Source organism: Rhinolophus ferrumequinum, chromosome 15 (assembly GCF_004115265.2).
Source record: "Rhinolophus ferrumequinum isolate MPI-CBG mRhiFer1 chromosome 15, mRhiFer1_v1.p, whole genome shotgun sequence".
NCBI classification, from domain to species: Eukaryota; Metazoa; Chordata; class Mammalia; order Chiroptera; family Rhinolophidae; genus Rhinolophus; species Rhinolophus ferrumequinum.
The window spans coordinates 236422-262308 of record NC_046298.1 but is presented as its reverse complement, the minus strand read 5'-3'; the positions used below and the strand labels follow the sequence as shown (position 1 = coordinate 262308).

The following is a 25887-nucleotide window of genomic DNA, read 5'->3' as shown; positions in this document are numbered from 1 at the left end:
AAATGAAGTATCTGGCAGCAATTAACACAGGGCTGGAAGCTTTGAGAGAACGGTAGCACCCAAGGTGAGCCCCAGTTTCACCCTCGCTTTGTCCCTTATTCTCCTCCAATCCACGACACCAGGAAATGGAGCTCAAGCAGAGCATGCCTCACCGAAGGGAATGGAGTGGAACTCCTGGGTGGCCAGGATGGGCCCTGGGGAGGAGGCAGGTGCCTAAAAGAAAACCTGACAAGTTCCTGTGGGTCCTTGGCCAGTTCCTAACCTGCACATGTACAGCTTAGCAGTGGACAGGTTTCTGAGGTTACACATGTTGTGGAGACACTGGAATTGGGGTCCAACCAGGGTGAAGAGACCATGGTGAAACTCCCCATCCCCCAGCCATTCAATTGAGAGCCCAGAAAAGCTATACCTTATCCTAGGAGTAGAGGCTGTTAGTCTAACTGCCAGTGAAAAGCAAACATCAATCTGCCATGAAGGATGACAGCCTCATCTGTGGCCTCAAATCATCTCTACAGTTGTATATACAATGTCTAACACTCAATGAAAAATACCTAGGAACAATAAACAGCAAGACTAAAACAATTGAAATAGAAGCAGCCACAGTCTCATCAGATATTAGAGGGTAAAGATAGACTTTAAAATAACTGCTTGTATTTAAGAAATTACAAGATGGAGAATTTAGGTGAACCGAAACTATAAAAAAAAAGAACAAATGGAAATACTAGAACTAAAAAATATAATAAGCACTTATTGATGTTAAATAGCAAATTAGATACAGCCAAAGAGAGAACTGGCCAACTGGACAATAGGTTAGAAGAAAATATCCAGACTAAAACATAGAATGGGGAAAAGATGAAAAAAGGAAAGAGCAAGAGACATATGTATTAAAACATTTAGCTTTATTTTATAAGTGTAACTGAAGTCCCATAGGAAAGGAAAGAGAATGGGCCTATATGTCTTTGGACAAGCAACTTACACTCTAAGCTTCAGTTCCTTTTGTTATAAATGGAGGTGTAATAATAATCTGCCTATCGAGCACTGAGTGCATTAACTGAGATAATATTCAAAGCGCCAGGCCCAGTGCCTGACATGTGGTAAGTACAATAAGTGGAAGCTACAGGGTTATCGTCGTTGTCATAAAAAGTTAGAATGTCAAGGAGAAAGGTATGAAGAACAGTTATGTGACACACACACATTAAAGAGCCCTTAATAATTTTATATGAACTAGTTTTGCTGTAGGAAATACCTTAAAAAATAAAAAATAAATTAACTCGAGGGACTTAGAAGGAGATTGACAAGAACAGCTTCTAAGGAAAGGAACATGTTAGTGATCTCTGAGGTGTGTGTTTGTACCCCAAGGAGAGGGTGTGTGTGTGTCTGTGTAGAGCCATGGACAGACTAAGAGTCTGATTGAGGGCATGTTTTTGGAAGAGAGAATTGTTGAAGATAAATGTTGGAGCCCTGCCAAGATGCACGTAAAACAGGAAGAGTCTGACTGTAAATGTAAGCGACAGGAGTGCAGGAGTGGGATTTCGGGACTAGCACAGTAATTAGGACAGCAGTGTGCTGATTAAGGCTCATAAATTTAATGAAACTATGAGCATTTTTCTTGTAAGAAAAGGTGGATTTTCCCCCCAGGAAATGCCACTTGTGAACAATTATATCTCTTGTCCTTGCTACTAGATTATTTGCATAAGTGGTGCTCATTTAGCTTTCCCTGCCATAATACTTGGACTACCTCACCTGATCTCACCCAGGATTCACTGTCCAGGAACATACTTTGAGATTATTGATAATGGTTTAGTACAAATAGGCCATTGTTTGGGAGCCTCCTGTGCTGTGGTTTTTCTCTGCATGTGTGGGCAGCATCTGCGTGTGTAGAAAATGGTTCAGAACTGAGTATTTGTAAGAGCCTGAGGGGCATGAACGTCGTGAAGAGAGCCTCCCTGTGCCATGCGTCATTGGCTCCACATCCCGTCCATGAGGACTTACTGCTCACAGGGAAGGCCCTCTTACGTAAAGATCCTGTAACTGCTAAATAAAAATGGTTTTGACAACACACTTTAGACAGAGCTGAAAAACTTTTAAGAGAAAAAGAAGGATGTGCCAGTTAGAAAGTTTCATGTTGGGAGCTACAGAAAAATCTAGCTCAGATTGCCTCAAACTATAAGAGGAATGTATTAGCACATTTAACTGCTTTTTAGGCCTTTTACGTAAGGCTCCATCTAATGTCCCAGTGATTAAATTTATTCAGGTAACATTTGCTGAGACCTGCAGGCCCAGGGAGCACATGAGTATACGCAGAGACAAGGCCCATACTCTCAGTGACATTTTAGTGGAAGATCCAGACATAGCTAAGAAAAATGCCAAATGTTTAAAGAGAATTAAAATAAGGTGCTTACTTGGTTTTAAGAGCTCAGGAAGCCTTCTCTGATGAGATGACAGAGAGGCCAGGATTTGACTGACGAGGAGGCCACCACACTGGGACTGGGGGAGACGCAGGACGCAGGGGTGGACACAGTCTCAGGAGAAAAAGCACATTGCCACTGTGAAGGGGATGAACTTTACTCAGAATGTGACAGAAAAACTGGAAGACTTGGAGGGGGTCAGTGACATCATCTCATTCATGTTTCAGAAAAGACATGTGTGGATCCTGCATTTGTTCCTGTTGCGACCGTATCAAATCACCAAGAACTTTCGTGCTTAAAATATCACAGACACCTCATCTCCGTTGAACTCTATGACCCCAGTGAGGGCAGAGGCCTCTCCTGGCCTCGCGGGGGCACAAAGCCATGTGAAGCCGTGTGTCCATCTCCTCCAACGGCCCAGCTGCTGTGCAGGTGCCTTCGTGTTGCTGTCTGTTTGTGGTCACTTGTCACATAGAAAACCAACACGATCACTGACATGTGACCCTTTTTTTCAGCCCGGCGGCAGTCCATCCGGGGACGCGCTTCCTCTCGCTTCCTCTCCGGGCGCATTTGGCGTCCTGATGGGCGCGAGCCTCGCCGGAACCACGACTGTGGCAGGTGCGCCTCGGGAAAGACTCCCGAAGTGTCGCCAGCAATGCCCGCGGCGGCCACCAGGGGGCGAGATTGCCCGCCCGCGTTGACCTGCTCTTTGTCCGTTTTCAGATGAGCGTTTGTCTGGTATGAGTTTCAAATCTCTCTCAATTTATTATGTGTTTACTGCTCTTTTTTGGCCAGACATTAGCAATTTTGTTTAATTTCCCTAGGCTCTATTTTTCCTCTTTTGATTATTTTTCATTATCACACTACTTCTGACTTCGGAGGGAAGGGGTACGTACACCTGTGACTTTTAACATACGGGAGTGTCACCTCTCTAGAATGACTTTTATTTTGAATCTATCGTGTAGTAGCTTTGTTACAATATATGTGATTGCGATATTTTTAAAAGGAAGTGTCAAACTTAACACTAATTTCCAATTACTTTGAATTGTAATTCTAGAGGGAAACTACCAGTCATTTTAGGTGTTCAGGCTTTTCCCCACTTTACTCAACTTAGTTCAAGACAAAGAGTGGAGGCGGCCACTGTACGTGCAAAGGGCTAACGTTCTGTCCTTCACTTGCGGGGTCTCCACACTGTCGTTTATTTATAGGTAGTTTCACTTACCATTTTTTTCTTCGGTGATTTCTGTTGCCAAAAGTGTTGCCGTTTTCTTTTTTAACGTACAAAAGAAATCGGAGCCCCTGTTGAGAGGAGCAGAAAGGAAGGCACAGGCCCCGCCCCCAGCGCGGCGCGCGCGCCCACAAGGGACTGGCTGCGCCGCGCGCGCCCGGGCGCGTTTTTTTCTTGTAGCGCCTGTGCGGTCCCGCCCGCGTGCGCTCCCCTGCGCCCCGCTGTTTCCTGTGCGTTTCTCTGTGCGCGAAGCTGCGCCTCCCCGCGAAGCTGCTGGCCGCTCGTCTTTTTCGGGCTCACCTCTCCGGTCCTGTCCACTTCTCTGCTGGGATATTCGTCATCTGCTTGAATCCTAGCAGCTCTGCATGTCAAGGAAATATGTTGGCAGCTTTCCACTTTGCTCTTTTTCCTTTCTAGTCTTGCTTAGGTCCTGGGGAAACTGACTGGAGGGGGGTCGTGTTCTCTCAGGCGTGCTGTAATAGACAGCTTGGCCTCTGGAGTGCATATTGTTACTCTTTTTGGCTTTCCAGCCTCAGAAGCCGCCCTGGGGGCTTCTCCTTGAATCCTGTGAGGCAGAAACCTCCTCTCAGGCGGTCTTTCTCCCCCACCTGGCCAGGTCCACCCCCCAGACGTACAGGCCCACACCTTGCAGAGAGCACAGTCCCCTGTCCCAGGCCAGGGCTCCTCCTTGGTGACGGCAGCTCACTGTTCTCTCCAGGGGCTTCGGGGGTGTCCCCTTCCCTCATGCCAGGAGCTTCCCAGAGTCCTGTCCTTGCTTGCTCGCTCAGCCAGACTCAGTTTCCAGTTGCCTGGACTAAGACCAGACAACACTGAGCGTGCTGACCGAGCTGTGGCCTGCTCGCCATTGAGCATCCTGAGACTTTCCCTCCAGCACCAAGTGCCAGGCACCCGGGCGTTCTGGGCCTGAGAAGTAAGCAGAGGCTGCTGGGGGTGTCCGCAGTGGGCAGACAGACAGGTGGGGGCCCGGGAAGGCCAGAAGAATTATGTAAGACAAACAGATGAAGAGAGAGCCGGCATTCATTCATCCACGTGTTTCCTGAGCGCCTGCTGTGTGCCAGACAGCGTCCCCGGCTGCAGGGACACAGCCACGAGCAAACAAAGTGTACCCTCTCTATCTTGCCTTCACAGAGCTTTCATTCTGAAACTCCTCTAGACACAGGCTCTGTCCAGGCCCCTGCCGCCTCACTGTCACGCTTTGGCCTCACATCTGCCTCCCAGTCTGCTGGGAGGGGAGTCTGTAGTGAGACTACAGAGCAGGCACAGAGCCCCCACCAGCAGGTACCCAGCGGCCCTCCTCCGGGAGCACCCAGGCAGCAGACACAGCTCAGAGGCGGGCGGGGCAGGTGGGCAGGTCTGCTCATTCAGCCAGCGCTGTGGGCTGTGCCTGGGCCAGGGTGCAGGTGAGCAGGAGGAGCTAAACACTCACAGAGCAGCAGGCGCCAAACACAGGGCCTGGGGGGAAAGAGGGGTCCCTGCACTTCTGACAGGAGGCGCTGGCTGGGGCAGCCAGGACGGCCCCGCCCAGGCTGCCGCGGGAGACTGGCCACCTGTTGCCAGGGCCCAGAGGATGGCCTGGTGGACTGGGGCCTGGAGAGGGGCCAGCAGTCCGGGAAGAGGGCTGGCCTTCCAGAGTCTTCTGCGAGCCCACCCTCCCGGGAAGGGCACTGAGCATGGCCTCCCTTCCGCTCCCCCTTTCCGGGCCCCTCCAGAAGGTAAGGTCTGGGTGGTCTCGAGCCATGGCAACCTGGCTCCTCATTCTGCAGCTGGGGGGGCCTCAGGGGGCCCCCCTCCTTTTTAAGCCTCAGGTTCCACATCAGCAAATGACCTCCAATTCCATAGTGCTGGGGGACAAACAGATGTGCTTGGGGGCAACAGAACACCTGCTTAGTTCCTGTCCTCTGGAAAGCTCCCCAGAAAAGGTAGTGCTTCCTGGGGAGGGGGGAGGCAGAACTGGGTCACTGATGAAAGGGAGCGGGGAGTGGAGGGAAAGTCAGAGCACCACGGGGCTGCCCACGAGAATACCATCAAAGCCCAGATGAGTCAGGCCACATAACACCAGGGAGGTGTCTGGGGACTGCTCCTCCCCCAGGCCACGTCCCATGGTCCCTGCGGGCCTGTGGGTGGCGGGTCCTCATGGCCTCTGTGCTCCCGCCTTGGGTCCCCTCCTCCCGACCTCTGCGCCCCGGTCTGACCCTGTCGCTGAGTGTGGGCTGCTTCTACTCAACGAGAGCAAACAGGGGGCGCGGTCTTCTTTGTTCCTCTCTGATCACTGCTTTGGGCAAGCAGGCTGCCATTTGGGATGGGAGGTCCCCAGGACAGACCTCGGGCACAGGGGGCTGGGTTTGGGGACCCCAGGGAGAGAGCAGGGCTTAGAAAGTGTCCTGACTGCCCCTGGGCAGGTGTCCGCACACAGTACACCAGGGCTGGGCAGGCAGCCAGGGGGTGGGGCTGCATGTCCCCTCCCCAGCACCAGCCCTACCCCCCAGCTGCCTATCCTCGGCCCCCAGCACTGGCCCAGGCACCGAACACCAGGGCTCCCGGGAATCTGGCTTTGTCCTCTGCGGTTCCTCTCCGCAAGTGCCCTCAGGAACCCAGTGCTCCGGAGCAGAGACCCAGCGTCACCGTGGGGCGGGCTGTGGCTGGAGACCCCAGTGGCTCCATTAAACTCTCTGGGCCTCAGAGATTCAAACTCCCAAACTCTGAATTCTCCCCGGTGGAAATATCACCTGTTACTTACCCAGGGGTAAGTGACTTGCCGAGGGGTAATGTGATGTCCAGGAGCTGAACGGGGGGCGGGTTTGAGCTGCCACGGCAATCTGGGGGCCGTGGGAAGCTACTGATGACCCCTTCACCATCTGTGACCTGGGGGGTGGGAGGCTTACAGTCAGCACGCAGGGGTGGGGGCGCGGGTATCAGCACTGCCCTTGGTGCTGCTGAGCTACACACCTGCCCTGGAAGGGCCCATGGGCCTGTCTCAGGAAAGCTCCAGGGAAGCTGGCTCTGGGGGGCCTGGGGTCCCTGCAACCCTGAGAAGCACCCCCACAGCCCACGTGCACAGCTGCGGACTTAGGACTCGGCCCCCCAGTACTGGAAAGCTGGGCTGGAAGGCTCCGCCCTGCTCTAGGCTTGTGTCTACAGAGAGAAGCTGGACTCCGACAGATGATTTCCAAAACTGAACCTGAGCCAGCTTCCAAGAGGAGCTGACACAGGCTGGTGAGGTGGAAGAGGGGGCACCAGACTGGCCCCCATCCTTCTCAGTGTGTGACCTGCCCCTCACCTCATTATCTGGGGACTCAGGAAGTGAGTGTGTGTGCTGGGGTCCAACTCAGACCGCCCGGCCACAGGGCATCCCCTTCTTTGCAAACCCTTCCAGGGGCACCAGCTGCAGCCCCATCTTCCAGCCTCCAGGGACACTGCCCACTGCATCCTGCCTGTGGACTCCTCTGCTGTGCTGGGGTCTCCCACAGCCCAGCACCACTGGGGAGCAGCCCTACCGTAGCTGGCAGGCCCTCTGACCCCAGGAACTTCTTCTGGGGTCTTGGTGGCCAAAGCTGAACCCTGAGCAGCCAGAGTGCACAGAGCCTGACACTGGAGCCCTGGCCTCTGCCCCCTTCTCTCTGGCCCTATCACCTTAAACCCTCTTCCTGTCCCCTCCCACCATGGCTTTTGGCCAAAATTGGCAGAGAGAGTGCTGGGAGGTTGTTTCTGCCTCCACCATCACCTCCTGCTGGCCTTCCTCTGTCAGGACCAGGTGGTCAGGGCAGTGGGCCCCTCCCAGCCTGTGGGCTGCAGGGTGGGGTGGAAGGGCCCCCAGGCACAGCTTGGTCAGACTCTGACACTCAGCCCAGGCACCCCCAGGACAGCGAGAACCACCACTCCTCTTGGGCTACAAGGTCCACAAAGGTGGACGCCAGCTCTTTCTGTCTTCAGCTCCAGCCCAGCAAGGAGCCTGGCACACAGTAGGCACCCATTAAAATACTTGGAGTCCATGGCCACCAAATGCCTCTGAGCCTGGACGTGGGGTCCGAGAGCTCCAGGAGGGGCCCAAGGATTTGGTGCTAAACTGGGGCTCTGTGGCCCGCTTGCATCCTGCCTCAGGGACCGCGACCCGCTCAGCATGTCCAACCCCAGCGTGTCACTGCTGCTGCGGTCGCAGGGCCAGTGGGTGCAGGTGGGCCGGGCACGGGCAGGGCTGTGCGGGGCGCAGGAACCGAGGTGGGCTGGCGAGGCTAGCGGGGCACAGGGAGCGGGGTACAGGCCGGACTGCATGTGGCAGTGGCGGAGAGGCGCTCCAGATAGGAGGTGCTCCAGGTAGAGAGGGGCGCTCCAGTGGGGGTGCCACCCAGGATCCTGTGTGGGGCTCCAGGGCCACAGAGAAGCGCCCCAGCTTGAGGATATGGGCAGGAGGCTTGACTAAGGGGAGCAGAAGGGAGTGGGGGTACAGGGCTTGGACTGTAATCACAGATCCCCCTTGGGCCGCCAAGCTGCCAGGAGTTCCGCTTCTCTGCCATCCCAGGAGCCTGGGAACAGGGAGAGGGCGACTGAGCCAGGCAGGGCACTCGGGAAGCCAGGACACCACCCGAATTTGGGATGCCCCGCCCCTAGGATTCCCCAGTCTTTGTTGCCTCCACTCCTCTGGTTCTTGCAAACTTGAGGATGAGTCTCCAGGGAGGGTCTGGAGCCCACCCCGTGACCTGGCCTGTGCACCGTGCGGCCGGGGCTGGGACAGCTGCAGCTGCATTCGTGCACCCCACGGACCTGGCTCTGGGCAGGCATGTCTAGGGTTCGAGCTTCTCTTCCTGGCACCCTCTGGTCCTGGGGGTGGCTACCCCATAGCCCACTGACCCTTGTCATCCCCCAACGCAGCCCGGTCCGAGGACAGGCCTGGTGGTGGCAACAGCTCTGGGCACTCTGAGCTATATAAAGTGCTTTTTCAGTCACAATCTCACATAGAAAGGGCGAGAAAGGGTGTTCAGGCGAGGTTGGTGCTTGAAGCCACGGGCCCGCAGGGGTGGGGGGCAAGGGGCCCCTGGTGTTGGCCTCAGGAGCCTGGGTGTGTGCTGTGGAGCAGGACATGTGCTGAGTGGGCCAGGGTACCCCAGGCTGCACTGGGCTGGCTTCGGGTAAACGGAGATGCTGCGCGCAATGTGAGCTTTGGGGTCTCTTGTCAGCTCCGGGCCACCGGCCACCGACCTTGGGGGTGAAGGGTGGCTACCAGCCCAATGTCTGCTTGGCATGGAGCATTAGAGAAGGTGTGCCCAAGCCCCGTTAGCCTTGCTGCTTGTTCTGAGCACTGCCTGATGCAGACGCCCATTTTGGGGTGCGGGAATTTGTGGGACCCTGGAGGGTGGCACAGAAACCTGTCTGCCCAGCTGGGATTGTGCTTTGGAGGGCGGGGGCTACGATGGAGGAGAGAGCTGAAGCCGGGAACCTCTGCCGCCAGCCTCCCTGTCCGCCCAGCCCAGCACTTTGGGTTTACCCAGCCCTGGCTTCCAGGATCTGTCCCTGACTCAGAGCCACTCAGAGGGCTGAGCCTGGTCTCCCCATCCATGATGTGGGGACAGAGCAGCGAGGTGAGCATAAGACTAGAAGAGGCAGAGAAGCTGCACCCCACGTCCGCCAGGTGGGGGCGGGGTACGCACCTCTATTTCCAGGAGGCAGGTGCCCAGGGTTTCTGGGAGTGTGCTGGGTGGAGAGCAGGATAGTGGGGGATCCTCCCACGCCCGGCCTGGAGAGAGTCCTCCAGCCATGGACCTAGCAGCCACAACTGCCAGGATGACGACTTCCTGGGGGGGCATGGAGTGCACCTTGGGGCAGGTGGGTCCCGTCGCCTTGGGAGGGAGGAGGGCAGGAGAGAGCCAGGGAAGCAGAAAGGTGCCTGGGCTGGTCCTGAGATCTGGTGTGATAGCCGTGGTGGCAGGGGACGTGATTAGGTGCCAACTGTGTGCCAGGGTGAGCACCCCGGCTCTGCCCATCTCTATAGCTCCTTCCCTTGAAAAACCCCTCATTAGTTATTTTTTAAATATGTAATTTTGAACTGGGTAGTACATTCCTATGGTTCAGCCTTTAGGAAGTATAAAAGACACGCTGGCCCTTCTTCCTCCTGCCCTGTCCCCAGTTGAGTACAGCTGACCAGAAAGCCGTGTTCTCACACGAGGAAATGAGCATATGATTCTTCCTCTGTATTTTTTAAAATGCCAATGCCATACACTGTTGTGCAGCCTGCTCTTTTCACCTCCACAACACGAGGAGCCCTTCCACGTGAGCACACGAGGTTTCCTTGTCCCTCCATGCACTTGGCCGGCCCATCACGGCTGTTTATCCAGCTGCCACCAGGGACACTGTGTGCAGTCCTCGTCCGTGGTCCGTGTAACGAGAGCATTTGCTGGTCACCAAGCAGACTGCTCCCAAGTGCCCTGGGTACTGCTTGTCCCGAGGTTTTATTTACATACAGTGAGATGGGTGCATGTAGACAGCTGTGCACACATGAGCATCACAGATCTCATAGGGCAGTTTCGTCAGCCTCCCTCCAGCCTGTTCTAGAATCCCATGTCCGTGAATCACACAGTGTGTTCTTATTGCTGCTCGGCGTCCTTTACCCAACAGACGTCTAGATGACTCCTTGGCGCTGGTTTAGGGCAGATCGTTCTGTCATTCCCATTTGTCCCCATTTCACAGATAAAAGGACTGAGAATTAGGAAGGACACAGCCTGTGAGGAAGCAGGGCACAGTGCCACCCACCTGCCATTGTTGGCACAGAAGAGGACAGCACACACACAGGGGCACATGGAGACACATGCATGCACACACATGGGGACACATGTGGGCATGTGTATGACAAACGAACACGTGTACACACACGCAGGGGCACAGATCCACGGCGTACAGATACACACATGGGCACATGGACACACGTGTGGGCGCACATGCCTACATGTACATGTAAACTTCAGACAACGACAAGGCCCATCGCTGACGCACTCCACAGCCACCTGGCCAACTCCCCAGGTCTGCACGGCCATCACAGGCACCGCAGTCAGAGGTCAAGGGTGTGGACACTGGTTTCAAATCCCCGTGCGGTGACCTTGAGCCAGTTCCTGACCTCTGCCTGAACCTCCTCATTTGGTAAACAGAGACAATGACAACACAGCCACCTCAGCGGCTGCTGAAGGTGTTGAGCTTAACAAACAGCTGGCCTGGCCCAGAGTCACATGCAGGAAGCACTACTGGCCGCAGTTACCACAGCAGCCGTCCATTTGTCCAGATAGGAGAGCCCAAAATTGAAGCCTACAGATGGGGGCATCTGGGCCGCACGAGCCCCCCACACCTGCAGGGAGCTTCCCCCACCTCCCACCCGGGGTGTGTTCTCTTCCACACAGAATGTTCCCTTGGAGGCTGTTAGCCAGGCCGCCCCTGGTGGGCAGTGGGTGGGGTAGATCCTGTCTGCACTCAGCTCACTTTGCCACAGTCCCCCTTCCTGCAGACAGGAGCGGTGGGGGCGGGCCAGGTGAGCGCTCGCCCGCGAGGACTCTGAGTCTTTGCCAGTGCAGCGTGGGGTCCCGTCAGTGGCGGTGGTCATCACCTATCTGACCAGGACACCCAGTGGCCTGGGCTCTGCCCTCTGATGAGCCGGCACCACTGGCTGCACACAGCATCCCTGCGTCCACTCACTGGCCCCAGGTTGGGCTTGCAGGGCACCTGGCAAGGAGGGGAGGCCCAGGCGAGGGGACAAGACCCCAGGATGGTGCCCACCTGGTGCCCACATTGCAGAATGTCCTGTGCTAATGGCCAGCAGGGTGGAGAGATGGGCTGTGCCCGGCTCCTGCCCCCTGTGCCACCCCTCACAGCAGCCATGGATCCGTGGACGCCCAACACAGGCCCGGCCCCCGGGCTGGCAAAGCTCCAGGCCCCATGCAGTGACACACAGCACAGCTTCTGCAATGCGTGTGTGCTCACCAGTGTGTGGCCTGGGCCTCAGTTTCCTCATTTGACACATGGGCGATGGCAGGGCCCATGAGACAGTGGAAGTGAGGGCACCTAGCAGTGGGAGAGTCGGCCGCACAGAGGGACGTCGGGTAGCCCCGCGTCTCAGGACGGGCCCTGGCTGCTGGGTTTGGAGGAGCTGGCCGTCAGGGTGAGTGGGGGCTGTGGGAGGAGACCAGGAGACAGGGCTGGGTGGGGTTCCCGGGGGGCAGGAGCTGGCAGGGATGCCGGCAAGGCCACCATCACGGTGAGGCCGCCTTCTCAGCCAGGGCCCTGCCCTTCCTCGCCCGCTGTGGCTCTCAGGGGTCCCACCCTGGAGAAGGGCCCAGGGCTGCACTGCTGCCTAGGGAGGTCCGGGGGTCCAGATGCCTCCACGCAGGCCAGGCTAGGGGTAGGCCACCTGCAGCCTGAGGGCCCCACGGCGGGGTCACAAGCTCAGCTGTGGCTTCTCCCAGCCTTGGTGACAGCCAAGGACATCTCCGCAAACAGCCGCTATGTGGAGCTCTCCTTCCGGGCCAGGAAGCTGGACCACAAGGCGAGAGGGGGCACCCACCTGGGGCGCGAGAAGGCCAAGCTCCGGCGTCACAGCCTTCACCTGTAAGATGGTGTGGGACACAACTGGCCGTGTTCTGACTGCTGCGAGCTCCACTGAGCCCTTCCTGTGTTGGGGGGTGGGGAGCAGCAGGGGTACTGGCTGCGGGTGTGCCAGTGAGGCCAGAGAGAGGCTGGGAGTTACAGCGAGAGTGCTGGGGCGCAGGGAAGGCTCTGGAGGGGAGGGCTGGGCCCTCATTCCACAGGTGAGAGACAGGGGCTCCAAGGACCCGGGGACACAGCCAGGACAGGGCACAGCTCTGCCCTGGCCTCCCTGCCGTGCCCACACACCCTCTGGTCCTCCTGCAGGACCTCTTCAGTAAGTCGGACGCCTTCCTGGAAATGTACCGGGTCAGTGATGGCCACAGTGAGCAGCTGGTATACAGGACGGAGGTGAGGCTCCCTGCCCAGGCCCTGGGCGCACGGAATCCTCGGAGCTGTGGCTCTGACCTACGGCGCTCCCATCCCGGCAGTGGTTTGGAGACAGCAGAGCCCTGCCACGCCCCCGTGTCCCCCAGACCCTATGGCTGTAGGGGTCTTCAGCTCTAACACCCCCACCTCCCTTTGGACAGGGAGCCAGCAGGCGGGCTTGCAGCGACTGTCATTGGAATTCAGCAATTCTGTTTTGCTATCACTACCTGTAGGTGAAATGCCATTGAGAGACTGTTTTCTTCTTAGAGAAATTAATTTCAGTTAAAGAAAAAAGACTCTAATTAAGGAAAAGCAGCCCAGGGGCCCAAGGGTGTGGCAGAAGTTATGAGGGTGGTCTCCAAAGGGATGAGGTCCAGAAAGGCAGCTCTGGGCAGGGTCCTGCCTGGCCCCTGAGGCCCCTCCCTCTCCCAGGTGGTGAAGAACAACCTGAGCCCCACGTGGGAGCCCTTCAAGGTGTCGCTGAACTACCTGTGCAGCTGTGAGGAGACGCGGCCTCTGAAGGTGGAGACAGGCCGGTGGGGTCCCGGTGGGGCCGCCTGAGGGCCTGGGCTGTTGGTGTCAGGCGCTGTGTGGGGGGCACCAACCAGCTGAAGGGCCTGGGCTCCTGGGCTCCACGGTGTCTCGTCTGGGACCACAACTCCTGTGGGAAGCATGACTTCATTGGAGAGTTCACCACCACCTTCATAGAGATGAAGAAAGCCTTTCGGGAGGGCCAGGTGCGCTGGGGAGCAGCCACAGGTGTGGGTGGGCGGGGCCCTTCCACAAGCTGTCTCAGTAGAACTCAGAGAAGACTCAGGACCTGGGCAGAATGAAAACCACACCTGCCAGGTGGCCAGAAACCAGGGCTGGGGCTTTCAGGCCTCTGGCCCCCTTGGGGTGGGGTGCTGGGCGCTGGCCCTCTGGTGGGGCTCTCTGCATGTCCCCATCCCCCAGGCCCAGTGGGACTGTGTGAGCACCAAGTACAAGCAGAAGAAGCGAAATTACCAGAACTCTGGAGTGGCCATCTTGGTGGAGCTGAGGGTGAGCGTGGCCACTGCCACACACCCTCCCCGGAACTCTGTTGTCAGATGGACCCTCAAAGCCCTGTCTCCAATGCTTGGCAGTCCCTCTGTTTCCCCCAAAATAAGACCTCGCTGCACATTCAGCTCTAATGCATCTTTTGGAGCAAAAATTAACATAAGACCCAGTATTATATTATATTATATTATATTATATTATATTATATTATATTATATTATAGTAAAATAAGACCGGGTCTTATATTAATTTTTGCTCCAAAAGACGCATTAGAGCTGATTGTGCAGCGAGGTCTTATTTTCGGGGAAACATGGTACGTTGGGGAGGAAGGTAGGAGGAGCGGATGGTAGGCAGAGAAGGAAAATGGAGGAGGGGGTGCTGGCACTCAGGGGGCCTGGGGGCCTGAGAAGAGGGCTCTGGCTAGCACAGCCCCGCAGCCCGACCTGTTTCCTGTGATGGGGGCTCCTGGGCGGGCCCTGCTGACGCTGCTGTCTAGAAGCTCTACAGGGTGTCCTCTTTCCTGGACTACATCATGGGCGGCTGCCAGATCCACTGCACCATAGGTTCTTGGGCTGCACTCTCCACCTGGCGCCCCAAACGCCCCACGCAGCCAGTCACCAGGACGGTCACCTGGGCCATGGCTCCTGGTGGTCCCCCCACCCTGGACACAGCATGTTGGTTTGGCACCCGGGCCGTGTACAGAGAGCTGGGACACTGAGGCTGGGTCTGAGGCCCTTGTCCTGGTGCTAAGCCCTTTCTGTGCCTTTTCCTGAGGGGTCGTGCCCTGTGCAGAGCAGCTGGGCACCTGGGGGAAAGTAGACAGGACTCACCCTCGGCAAAAACACAGTCGCAGGGAAAACACGTAAGGGAAGAATATAGTGGGGCCTTTGCCAGCTGGGAGCAGCACAGCTGACAGGACCACGCTGGTGTGGCCCAGGCCTGACCCACGGGCACAAGTGGGGCTGGACAGGCAGTGTGTGTGCCTTCTGCGTCCCCTCCCGCTCGTTCTCGGTCAGACTCAGCTGACGGAAGTGACTAGGCCAGTGCACAGAACCCTCAGCTGCTCTCCCCAGGGCACTCGCTCGCTCCGGGGGCTCCCGGGAGCTTGGGGTGGCTGGGTCTGGCTTTGCTGGCCACCCTGGACATCTGTTCTCCTCAAATCGCCTTCTGACCCCACCCAGCCCCGAGGTGAGCCGGCCGGGCCCAGGGGTTCCTCACAAGGCGGCGGGAGCTGCTCAGAGACCCCCTGTGGCTGAGCAGCTTCCCAAACCTCGGTTTCCCTTCCCTGTCAAGTGGAGGGTGTGGGGCCCGTCTCAGGCCAGGTGGGAGCCGACTCCGGGATCATTGTGGGGGGGCTCCACAGGTGGCCATCGACTTCACAGCCTCCACTGGGGACCCCAGAACAGCTGCTCCCTGCATCACATCAACCCCTGCCAGCCCAACGAGTACCTGCAGGCCCTGGTAGCCGTGGGCGAGGTCTGCCAGGATTAAGACAGGTGCTCCCCTCCCCACTCCCGGCCTCCCCCCCACCCCCAGGCTCCTGCTCAGGGACCTGCCCAAGGCCAATAGTGCAGGGGCCACAGGGTGACGGCTGGGTGGCAGAGCCTGTGGGTGGGGTGGAGCAGATCAGAGCCCATGTGTCTGGGTGAGACTGGCCTTCACCACAGGGCCCCTTTCAGCCTTCACACAAACATGCAGGTCTGCGTCCCACTTCACAGAACAGTAAACTGAGGCCGTGGAGGGTTGAGCCCTCTCTGTCTGGGGCGCTGCTGGGGGCCGAGGTCCCACAGGCAGAAGACTGACCATTCCGAGGTCAGGCTGCCCCCTAGCAGGTGTCCGCTGGGCCTGGAGCAGAGGCAGGAGGAGGTGGGCTGGGGAGCAGCTCAGAGCCATCAGTGGGCTCGGCCTCACCTCCCTGCTCATGCTGTGCCTCAGGCTCCCCCTGTGGCTCGGAACAGGGCACGGGTTGGGCCACACGGGGGGGGCACAGAGTGCTGTCAGTGTCCCCCGAAGTGGCCCCACCCCTCCCTACACCCACCCGGGAACCAGGGACCCTGTGACAGGCATCCTCTCTTCCAGTGACAAGAGGTTCTCTGCTTTGGGGTTTAGAGCCTGAGTCCCTCTCAACTTTGAGGTAGGAGAGCCGGGATCCACCTCCCTATGTGCCCCTCCCCAGCAGAGGTCATCCTGGGTCTCTTTGTGCTGGGAACCGCTATTATGTGACCCTGTCTTTCCAGCCAGAGGGGCTAACCTCTGCCCCTAGATCTCTGGAGACAAGGAGAAGCAGGAACATTAGTTCAGAATCTCCCAGTTACAAATAACAGTTCAACTGGCTAAGCAGAAAACATGGTGATGGGGGGTATTTATTGATAATGCAGCTCGAAAGCTTCAGGTCCCACTGGATCCAGGGGCTGGGGAGGTGTCCAGGACGTGTCTGTGTCCCCGTGACTCCCTCCCACAGGGTCCCTTTCCACACGGTGGCCCCAGGGACTCCAAACTGACCTCTCCCAGTAAGTGGGGCCCTGGGGTCCTGGGAGGCTGAGCAGCTGACAAGTCCCTTTTGTGCCCACGCAGGAGTCCCATGACTTTGCCATCAATTTCAACCCTGAGGATGATGAGTGCGAAGGTAGGAACACAAAGGGGGCTGGGGCAGGGCTGCAGCAGCCACACTCCCTCCTCCCCCCACAGGAATCCAGGGTGTGGTGAACGCCTACCAGAACTGCCTGCCCGGGGTCCAGCTCTACAGCCCCACCAACGTGGCATCCATCATCTCCAAGGTGGCCCACATGGCAGCGGCGGAGGAGTGCACCGGGGAGGCTTCTGTACGTGCCTGGCATGGGCAGCACGGTGGGACTGGGCGTGCTGAAGGTGTGGGTGCCTTGGAGAGATGAGGGCAGGAGACGAGGTCAGCTGTGTGTGAGGTGGGGTTGTGGAGGGCACAGAGGCCCAGGGAACAGCCAGTGCAAAGGCCCTGAGGCAGGAAGGAGGAGACCATAGTGGTTGGAAGGGAGTGGAGACACAGGCCCAAAGCCGCCGGGCTCACTTCTGATCTGGAAAATTGTGCCCTGGTGGGGCCATGATTCTCTCCACCTGCCCGCACCACCCACAGCGTCTGTGTATTGTCCTGTTGCACATATATTGTCATTTTGTTTGCATGTGTTTCGTTTGCACAAATAATACTGTGCTAAGGGATGCGTGCTGCTTCACATGTCTCTGTGTTTTGTAGACCTGATTATGCTGCTGTGTGTGCTGCTGCTTTAAGTTTTTATTTTGAAAAAAAAAAACCATCAAATTTAGAGGAGGATGTAAAGAATAACATGGTTTTAGCATGTCATTCCCCTGGATGTACCAATCGCTGAGGTCTTCTCCTGGTCCCCCATCCCTCGTATCACTATTGTCTTCTTTCTGAACCAACTGAGAGCTGGCTGCCTACCCCCTGACACCCCCCAATTTTCCCTGTAGATCTGCTAACAGCAAAGGCATACTGTATGTGGCAATGGCCACACTGTGTGACAAAGGGCACACTGTGCATGACCAGGGACACACTGCGCATGACCAGAGGCACACTGCACATGGCCGGACACACTGCGCGTGGCCAGGGACACACTGCGCGTGACCAGGGACACACTGCGCGTGGCCAGGGACACACTGCACGTGCCCAGAGGCACACTGCACATGGCCGGACACACTGCGCGTGGCCAGGGACACACTGCGCGTGGCCAGGGACACACACTACGTGACCACAGCTCAACCCTCAAGACCCAGACATTGAAAGCAGCTCTCTCCTATTCTCAGCCTGCTCCCCATGTGTCCACATCTGCCATTCCTCCCAGGATCTGTCCTCTCTAAATTCTGTCCCTCAGGTCTCAGTATCCCTTCAGGGTGTGGGACAGGGTGTGGGACCCACAGATTTCTCCTTCTCTGGCCTCAGACCTGAGTTCAGATGCTGGCTCCTCCAGCCTCAGCCTGCCCACCTGTAAGCTGCGGGCATGGCAGCGTGTGCCTTGGAGTCGGTGAAGCTAGAGTCTCAGGCTCAGGCGGTGGACAGCATGCGCCATGGAGCATGGGCTCAGGGACGCTGGCAGTCACTCCCAGGCCCTGGGGGAGGCCGTGGGGGAGATGCAGCTGCCCTGCAAGGTCTCCCAGGCCCCCCCTCCCCTGTGCCCAGCAATACTACATTCTGCAAATCCTGACGGACAGCGTGGTGAGCAATACGGCAGACGTGCGGGAGGTCATCGAGCATGCCTCCCACCCGCCCACGTCTGTCATCATCGCAGGTGTGGGCAACACTGGCTTCACGGATACGCAGGCCCTGGACAGGGTGGAGCCGCCGGTGTCCCTCACTGCCCGAGGGGCGAGCCCACAGCCCGAGACATCGTGCAGTTTGTGTCCTTTCGGGAGCTCAAGAAGGTGAGTGCTCAGGTGTCCGGCCCCGGGGAGTTGCTGTCCCAGCAACTGTGTGCCAGGCTCTGGGTCCAGCGGCTGGTCCCACCTCAGCCCCATAGTAGGAGACACAGGCGCTGAGCAGACGGAGCCCGAGACACCCTCTATCCTCCCTTTTGTGACTGGGACCCCAGCAGCTTTCAAGCACCCAAAACCCTTTCTATTATGAAAAACATCAGACCCACACAAAGGAGAGAGTGGGCCCTGGGACTCCACCATGCAGTTTTCCACAATCACTTCCAAACCTCTTTGTGACACAGTAAGAAATGCACATCACATGAACACACATGAAGGAAATTTGTCACGTGTGGACACACATGTGGACACACACTCGGGCTTGACTGAGGGCGTGTGGGGGCGAGAGCCTGGGCCATAGGGTGGCTGGGGTCACTCAGAACAGTGTCGCAGCCCCTCAGATGCCACTCGCATGCCAGCTGCTGTCTGGACTGCTGGGGGCATTGCACTCCATATTTTCAGGTCTATATGCCACCAGGTCAACTCCTGGCTGATTTCACGACCCCAGAGGTGGAGACCACTGTGTGACAGGTGGGGCTGTAGAGGATGAGGCTGGGGTGTGACCAGTGGGGGTGCAGGGGTAAGCACCTTGTCACCACCCCACACGTGTGTGCTGGCCAAGGTGCCCAAGCAGCTGGTGGCATATTACAGCCCCAAGGAGCTGCCTCCACGAGGACTCACTGCCCGTGCCCGAGACGGTGGGCCAGGCTGCGTGCCGTCTGGGCGCCAAGAAAGAGCTGGGCAGCCAGGGGAACACCCCGTCTCCAGCAGCCCTGGGGTCCCTCAAGTCACCCTGCCCCCGACCTTCCAGAGGCCTCCTGTCCCCCAGTGCAGGCCCATCCCCACCCCCTAATCCTGTGATCCTCCTCCCTGGGCTGGCCTCTGCAGCCCCCAAGGCCAAAGGATGAAGAAATGCAGGACCTGGGAAGCCAAGCAGCCCGAGCTGACGCTGTGGCCCGGCCCCAGGAGAGAGCAGGAGGGGGCTTGGGGGGGCAGAGGGGAGCTTCCTGCTTTGCAGCTGGTCTTCATGGGGAGGGACCAACAGGCTGCATCCCAGTCCCTGAGCAAACCCGGGCGCCCCAGGCCCGTCCCCACAGTCAGGTTGTCCGTTGTCCCAGCTTGTACCCCTTTCTCTCCCCTTGCTGCCCCTCAGTAGGGGCTCAGGACTAATAAAGTGTCACCTTTCCCTTGCAGGAGTTTGTGCCTTTACTGCCCTCACCCTCCCTCCCCACCCCTGCAGCAGAGGAGGGGTGGGGCTGGAAGAATGTGCCCTCCCAGCCTCCATCCTGAAACTGGGAATCTTCTAGACTCAGACTCACTGGCACCTTCCTGGACTGAATGCAGGGCCCTCCCAGGAATGCAGCACTGGACCCTGGGAGGGCCAGAGGGCACAATGGTGCCCCACTACCAAGTGGCCTCCCCTCAGCCTCCTGTGACCCTAGGCCAAGATCAGGTGGGGACAGGCTGCCAGGCAGGGCCTCCGTGTGACTCCAGCCTGCTTTACTTGGTTTACATCCTATGTGCTCAGTCACAGGTGGTGAGGGGACACCAGCTCTCAGAGCCCCCAGCCTGTGTGTAGGCTTCCAGTTGAGATTTCCCCTGATTTTCTTGTCTGGGAAAAACAAATTAATCCTGACCCTGAATCCAGGCCCAACCCCCATCCAATCAATCCATCCACGATCCATCTACCTGTCATCCAACCACCATCCATTCACCCGTCCATCAATCCATCCACCTATCCACCCATCCTCTGTCCCTCCATCCATCCACCTATCCATCCATCCATCTGTCCATCCATCCATCCACCTATCCACCCATCCTCTGTCCCTCCATCCATCCACCTATCCATCCATCCATCTGTCCCTCCATCCATCCACCTATCCACCCATCCTCTGTCCCTCCATCCATCCACCTATCCATCCATCCATCTGTCCCTCCATCCATCCACCTATCCACCCATCCTCTGTCCCTCCATCCATCCACCTATCCATCCATCCATCTGTCCCTCCATCCATCCACCTATCCACCCATCCTCTGTCCCTCCATCCATCCACCTATCCATCCATCCACCTATCCATCCATCCACCTATCCCTCCATCCATCCACCTATCCATCCATCCATCTGTCCATCCATCTATCCACCTATCCATCCGTCCATCTGTCCCTCCATCCATCCACCTATCCATCCATCCATCTGTCCATCCATCTATCCACCTATCCATCCGTCCATCTGTCCCTCCATCCATCCACCTATCCACCCATCCTCTGTCCCTCCATCCATCCACCTATCCACCCATCCTCTGTCCCTCCATCCATCCACCTATCCATCTATCCATCTGTCCATCCATCTATCCACCTATCCATCCGTCCATCTGTCCCTCTATCCATCCACCTATCCATCCATCCATCTGTCCATCCATCTATCCACCTATCCATCCGTCCATCTGTCCCTCCATCCATCCACCTATCCATCCGTCCATCTGTCCATCCATCCATCCACCTATCCCTCCATCCTCTGCCCCTCCATCTGTCCACCTCTCTACCTTTCCCCCGCTTTCCTCCATCATCTATCATTAATCTATCACCCTGGGCTCTATTTTTAGCTCCTGATTCATTATCTCCTGTTAAGCAGGGACTATGGGCGTTGCCATGATTACCTGCCTACTACTGGATTCCAGAAAGGCCGATGTTAGTCTTTTTGGGAGTGGAGAGGACATCAGAGGAGCAGCCCCTCCGTGCACATCTGGGAGTCAGCAGAGAGTGCGGGGGAGGGGACTACGGGCAGGGAGAGGTTGGGGTCCAGCGCAACACGGGCAGTGAGGGTGCGAGAAGGGGCGGTTTGGGTTAAGTTTTTAAGAAAGAAAGAAACAGAGACTTAATACAGTTAAATCTCTCAGTCTCAGAGGACTGGGGTCTCTCAGTCTCAGAGGACTGGAGCCCAGAATAAGGCCGACTGGAGGTTTTTATTGATAGCTATACAAATACAAGAAAGTAACATTGTGTCTTACAAGGTCTGTGAGACTCATACATCATAGCAGAAAAATGTTTATTCCAATCACCCTTTGTCTGTAAACAGCTGAAGCACAAGGTCCCATGATGTCTTAATTACGGTATGTACCTTCTCAGGGTCAAGTCTCTCATATTGTAACAGCTCCGTTGAGATCAGTGGAGAGAACTGATCTTTATTGTGTTTATGACTTCTGTCACAAACAGGTGCAAGGGAAAAGCCAGAGCCGGCAACAGACTTTCCCAGGCAGGGGGAAGGGGAGGCAAGGCCCCTTCCCATATTTTTCTAAGGCAGCTCATTAGGGGTCCCCACTCGGTTCCGCCTGGCTTAGGTTGTATCTCCTGTGAGGTATCTTACCCGTCTTTGGCTGCAAACCATCATTTGGGGACCAGACAGAGAGACATAAGGTGTAAACACAAGGATGGAACAGAGTCCCAGAAGGCACAGTCTTACAGACTCTTCTTTCCTTAAGGAAAGACACGGGGGGACAGTTGGCTAGGCTGCTGTGTGACTACAGGGTCTCAAGGTGACAAGGCAAGTGCCAAGCTACGTCCTGACCCAGCCACTGAGTCCTGGGACCGGAACGTGGTTTCAGCAGCAGGACTCAGGGGCACAGCACTGAGGTTGGTCAGTGGAGCTCCTGGGGTGGCAGAAGGCACAGAGGGGTCAGCTGAGAAGAATGGGAGGGGTCCAGCACAGCACAGAGACAGCAGTGGTGGCCCTAGGGAGCAGCCTTCAGGCAGGGCAGGGCAGGGGACGTGCTGAGCTGGGTGTGGAGGGAGGGAGGGAGGGAGGGTCTTCCGGGAACTGTTGCCTCAGTGGGTTGTAGCCACTCCCAGACACATCAGGCAGGCAGGAAGTGGAGGGCAGCCAGAGGCAGCCAAAGAGGACGCCCCCGGGGACAGCAGGCTTGGACGGGAGGACAACAGAGGTAGTAGCTGTGGGGTCCGGCCCATGGGCAGGCTGGGCTGGGCATATGCAGGTGTGTGAGGGGCTGCTTGGGGTGGGCGGTCAGGCAGGCAGCCCCCAGCTCAGCTGGAAGGACGCCCAGCCTGAGAAGGCAACCCACCTATGCCCAGAGGCACGTAGAATACTAAGTGGTCACTACCCCGGGCATGGTCGGGCACACACCCTGCCTTGGCTTGCACAGCATTCATGCCTGCCTCCTCTGTAGCAGCAGCCCAGTTTCCCTTTGGGGACCCCCCACTGCTTGGTCGGTGCATGTACTTAGCGGGCCTACTGTCCAGGTCCCAGGGTGGACACCAGACCTGGCCAATCAGAGAGCACTCTGTCCCCTGGCCACAGTGACTGGCCAGGGTGGGCATGTAACCTGACATGACCAATGATAATTGGTTCTGGGGTTTTGTTGACCTTTGGCCTTTCCTCCAGTTGCTAAGCTGGTGGGATGGGAGCCAGGAGCTGCTGGTGACAACTCTGCCACCACACGGGTAGGGCTCACCTGGGAATGAAGCCGACACAGAGGAAGCAGACCAGAGAAACAGGCCTGGGAGGCACCAGAATCAGGCTCCTGAGCCCAGACTTCCCGTTAAGGGAGCCATGCGTCCAATTTCTGCTCAGGCCAGCGGGGATGGGTTTCTGTTGCTTGCCACCCAAAATCTGGCCCAGAAGGATGACCAGTACTCCCATTTCACAGACAAGAAAAGCAAGGCTCAACAGTTAAGTGACATGTTAAGTGACCTGCCCAGGGTCACACAACTAGTCAGTGACAGAAGCAGGACCCACCAGCTCCCTGGATTTACAACTTTTGCTACAATATCTTCCATGAAGGGACATGACACCCAGCCCTGAAATCCAGAATGGCCCCAGGCCTAGACGGTCAGAAATCCCGCTAGCTGGTGTGGGGAGCTGCACGTGAGGCTGACGGGTCCCCCGTTCTTCAGCACCACTTGGGACCTCAGTCCAGCTCATTACAGCACCAGATGTGGGTTTTCTCAGAAAGTGTGCACTGGGCAAGGACCCCACAGCCACTGTGGGAGCCACCCGGGACCGGCTTGCTCTCCAGAAGTTGCCTCCAGCACACTGTCTGCAGTGGCCCCGTCCAGAGTCAGGCTGGACACCAGCACCAGCTTCCAACGGCTGCGTCACCTTGGATACGTCACCTCAGTTCAAGCTTCATTCCTCATCTGTCACCTGGGGGTCTGGCAGCTTTAAATCCTTGATCACCTGTCCCATGGAGAGGTGTGGGGTGGATGTGCCTTTTCCCTGACTCCGGGCAGATGTGGGTCCTTTGTGACTTCCATGGCTTGGTCGTGAAATGCCACCCTGCTGCCTTGCTCACTGGAGACGCTGGCTCTCGAGCCTCAGGCCACGCGGCGAGGAGGCCCCCGACAGCCGCCCTGAGTGAGCCTCATCCACTGACATCCTCCTGCGTTTCAGGAGAGAAGCGACCCCAGAACCTCCGGCTCGGGCCCTCCTGCACCGGGCCCACAGAAGGGTGGGGGTCCACAGTGCTGGCCTTCGCTGTAAGCACCACATTTCAGACTGATTTGTTAGACAGCAGCAGACAACAGACACGCCGTCCTCGCAGGACGATGTGAGGGCCTTGTGAGGGCCGATGGGTGCCACTCAGGTGCTGGCACTAGCGCATGTTTAGCAAGTAAATACCAGCTGTGCAGACACCCCCTTGGCTGCAAACCTGCCTGCTGTGCTGCCTCACTCTGCAGGGGAGACAAGGACTCTGGGTGCCTGTCCCCACCCCCAGGGCCTGTGCTACCATCCTGAGTCAGCCGTGGGGGGGGGGATGGGCAGATCTGCACAGAGGCTGTTCTTTCTTCTGCTGCGGAGAGGAAGCAATTGTGACTAAGCATTTATAATTGGTGCAGGGGCCGCAGGGCTGCTGACTGACGCACAGCCCTTGGCTCAGAGGCCGGGGTGGAAGCTGTGTTCCTTGCCGCCTCCCCCCGCCACCCCGCCTCTCCCCACCGCTGCATCCAGGGCCCTTGTCCAGTGTGGACCCTCTCCCCCGTCCAGAGATACAGCAGCTTCCGACCCCCCACGTGTGAGGACTTCCTGTGCTGAGGGGCTGGCCAAGCTTGGCACAAACGTGACTCACTGCCTTGAGTCCTCACAACAGCCCCACATGGCCGCCCGCTGTGAGCGGCATTTCACAGAAGGGGTTCGGCGGGGACACAGCTGGGAGGGCAGGGAGGGGTCCTGAGCTGGGCCTTGCAGGCTGGTTCCCAGGACTCAACACCCAGAGCTAGCAGGCCTTTGCCATATGAGTGTGTGTGTGCACGTGTGTGTGCGCGTATGTGTGCATGCATGTATGTGTGTGCACGTGGGGAATCCTTGTTGTCGGCTGGTTTCCTGAGGCCTCTTTCCAACCCCAGCCACTCTGGGGCCAGCCACACTCAGCTCCCTTTAGGTGGCTCTCTTTGGACGCTGGGAGTCAGCCAGACCAGGTGTGTGGGCCACGGTGGGTCATGCGGGACCTCATGTCCTGCCCAGGATGGACGTTTCCTGGGGCCACTCAGTGCTGCCCAGGACATCCCTGAGAACATGCGATGTGCACATATCAGACCAGCAAGACCTTCCCTGCCTGGGAGGCCATGAACAAATTTAGCCCATCCAGCCAGGGCAGGGAGGGCCCGGGAGCAGGTCCCTGGGCTGTGGTGGCACGAGACGCATCCTGGGCTGCCCGGCTGAGGCTGGGGAGAGCGAGAGGCAGTGGGCCTCTGCAGAGCCTCCCTCGTGGCCCAAGTGCTGCTTGTGTGGCTGTCCCTCAGGCCAGATGGCGCAGTGGCCTGTCTGGCTCTGGACACTGGACATGCTATGCTGAGGAGTGACACATGGAGACTCAAGGTGTCTGTGGGGAGAACGTGGGCTCTTTGTCCCCATCCGGCCCAGCTGACTGCGTCTGGCTCCTCAGCAGATGGGCGAGAAGTGGTGGGCACAGCATCTAAACAGCCGGACAGAGGGAGGCACAGCTGGGCAGGAGGCCGGCAGTGGGAACAGCGCCAACATGCGACCTCGCCTTCGTCAGACTCGGAGCCAGTCCATGGCCTAGCATGTCCCGTGTCTCCTCCTGGGAGCGGAAAGTGCGGCCACCCTTTGTTTGAGCAGGAGGAAGTGCGTAGGGCGGGACCCTCTGCTCAGCTACCCAGCCGGGGGTCCAGGTGTGAGCAGAGGCCCTGCCTGGTCTCAGCTCACCCTCAGGAGCCGGTGCGGTGCGCTCGCCTTCAGAAAAGGAGAAGTGCTGGCATGTTGTCCAAAGCCGCCCCTTCTCACCACATCCAGGGCCTCGCTGAGGGCAGCCAGAGGACCTGGGACACGAGCAGGTGCTCAGCGCCCTTCCTCACACAGGGCATCCTTATTGGCGCGGCCGGGGGCAACCAGGGCCTCCATGGCTGCTGGGCGAGCACTGCCGCCACTGTGGACAGCTGCCTGCAGACCCCGTCCCGTCACAGAGGACAAGGGCTGCATCGCACCCACCCGAGGGACTGGCCCAGTGTGTGATGGGCTGAGTGGCCCACAGCCACGTCCTGTTGGAGGGCCAGCCAGTCCTTTATGTGGTCAAACCTAGACCCATATAAGCCCACGGCAGAGGCCGACGGAAGTACCAGGCCCAACCCACCCCCCACAGAGACAGACAGAGAGACACACAGACACAAGGCTGGCAACCCCATCAGCACAGGGCCCTGGGAGACGGGCAGGATGCTGAGCGGAAAAGAAGGCTTCCGGGGCAAGACAGCCCACCCGCCCCTTCCTTCCTCAGCCCCTTC

At 57.8% G+C, this 25887-nt stretch overlaps 1 protein-coding gene across 1 annotated transcript; it reads left to right on the top strand.

The window, feature by feature from the left end:
* The first annotated feature begins 1922 nt into the window (after positions 1 to 1922).
* On the top strand, positions 1923 to 25172 carry CPNE7 (copine 7). The gene is given in 22 exon segments (XM_033127963.1): positions 1923 to 2016; positions 2924 to 3026; positions 7756 to 7872; positions 9392 to 9446; positions 9448 to 9474; positions 10685 to 10782; positions 11944 to 12175; positions 12541 to 12624; positions 13075 to 13164; positions 13257 to 13379; positions 13597 to 13683; positions 14180 to 14251; positions 15044 to 15077; positions 15080 to 15176; positions 15760 to 15814; positions 16255 to 16306; positions 16369 to 16502; positions 17849 to 18001; positions 18004 to 18094; positions 18717 to 18836; positions 23543 to 23628; positions 25038 to 25172. Coding segments are annotated over 22 exon segments (2139 nt in total).
* The last annotated feature ends 715 nt before the right edge of the window (positions 25173 to 25887 follow it).